This window comes from Phaethon lepturus, unplaced genomic scaffold (assembly GCF_000687285.1).
Source record: "Phaethon lepturus isolate BGI_N335 unplaced genomic scaffold, ASM68728v1 scaffold35319, whole genome shotgun sequence".
Lineage (NCBI taxonomy): Eukaryota > Metazoa > Chordata > Aves > Phaethontiformes > Phaethontidae > Phaethon > Phaethon lepturus.
In genome coordinates, this window is record NW_010566157.1 from 2,633 (window position 1) to 3,192 (window position 560).

Here is a 560-nt window from a genome sequence, read left to right on the forward strand (position 1 = left end):
CTGGATCAACGACCTGGGCTCCAACATGACCATTGGAGCCGTGAACAGCAAAGGTGAATTCACCGGCTCCTACCACACAGCCGTGACAGCTACGACGAACAAGATCCAGATGTCACCGCTGCAGGGGTCCCAGCACCCCACAAATCAGAAGAGCCAGCCCACCTTTGGCTTCACTGTCAACTGGAAATTTTCAGGTGCTTCTCCTTTCCCAGCCTCCCTGAGATGTCCCCAGACCTCCCCTGCCCTCCCTGTGATGTCTTTGATGCTCTTCTGTCCTTCCCTGCAGTGTCCTTGATGATCCCCTGCCTTCCCCTGCAGTGTCCACAGTACTCTTCCATGCCCATGGTATCCCTGATGCTCCCCCATCCTTGACTCTGGAGCTCCTTGGCTGGTGTCACCTCCCAGTCCCAGGCCACAGACGATGCACTGGGGGCTGAAGCCTGCTGCTGTCTGCCCATCTCCACACAAGACCCCCAGCCCTCTGACCCTTCCTGCCTGCTTTCCCCAGCACCACTGTCCCCAGAGAGCAGGGACAGCCTGGGTCTACTGTCCCCTGTGCT

General features: G+C 58.6%; 1 protein-coding gene across 1 annotated transcript in view; it reads left to right on the forward strand.

Annotated features, from left to right (window-relative positions):
• The window catches only part of LOC104627261 (avidin-like), a gene marked incomplete at both ends in the record, with an annotated part of 1,368 nt that overhangs the window by 338 nt on the left and 470 nt on the right, over positions 1–560 (forward strand). Inside the window, one exon of the mRNA XM_010295398.1 lies at positions 1–194. This exon is cut by the window's left edge and continues 3 nt beyond it. Within this exon, the coding sequence (XP_010293700.1) occupies positions 1–194 (194 nt within the window). The remainder of the gene's footprint in view (positions 195–560) is intronic.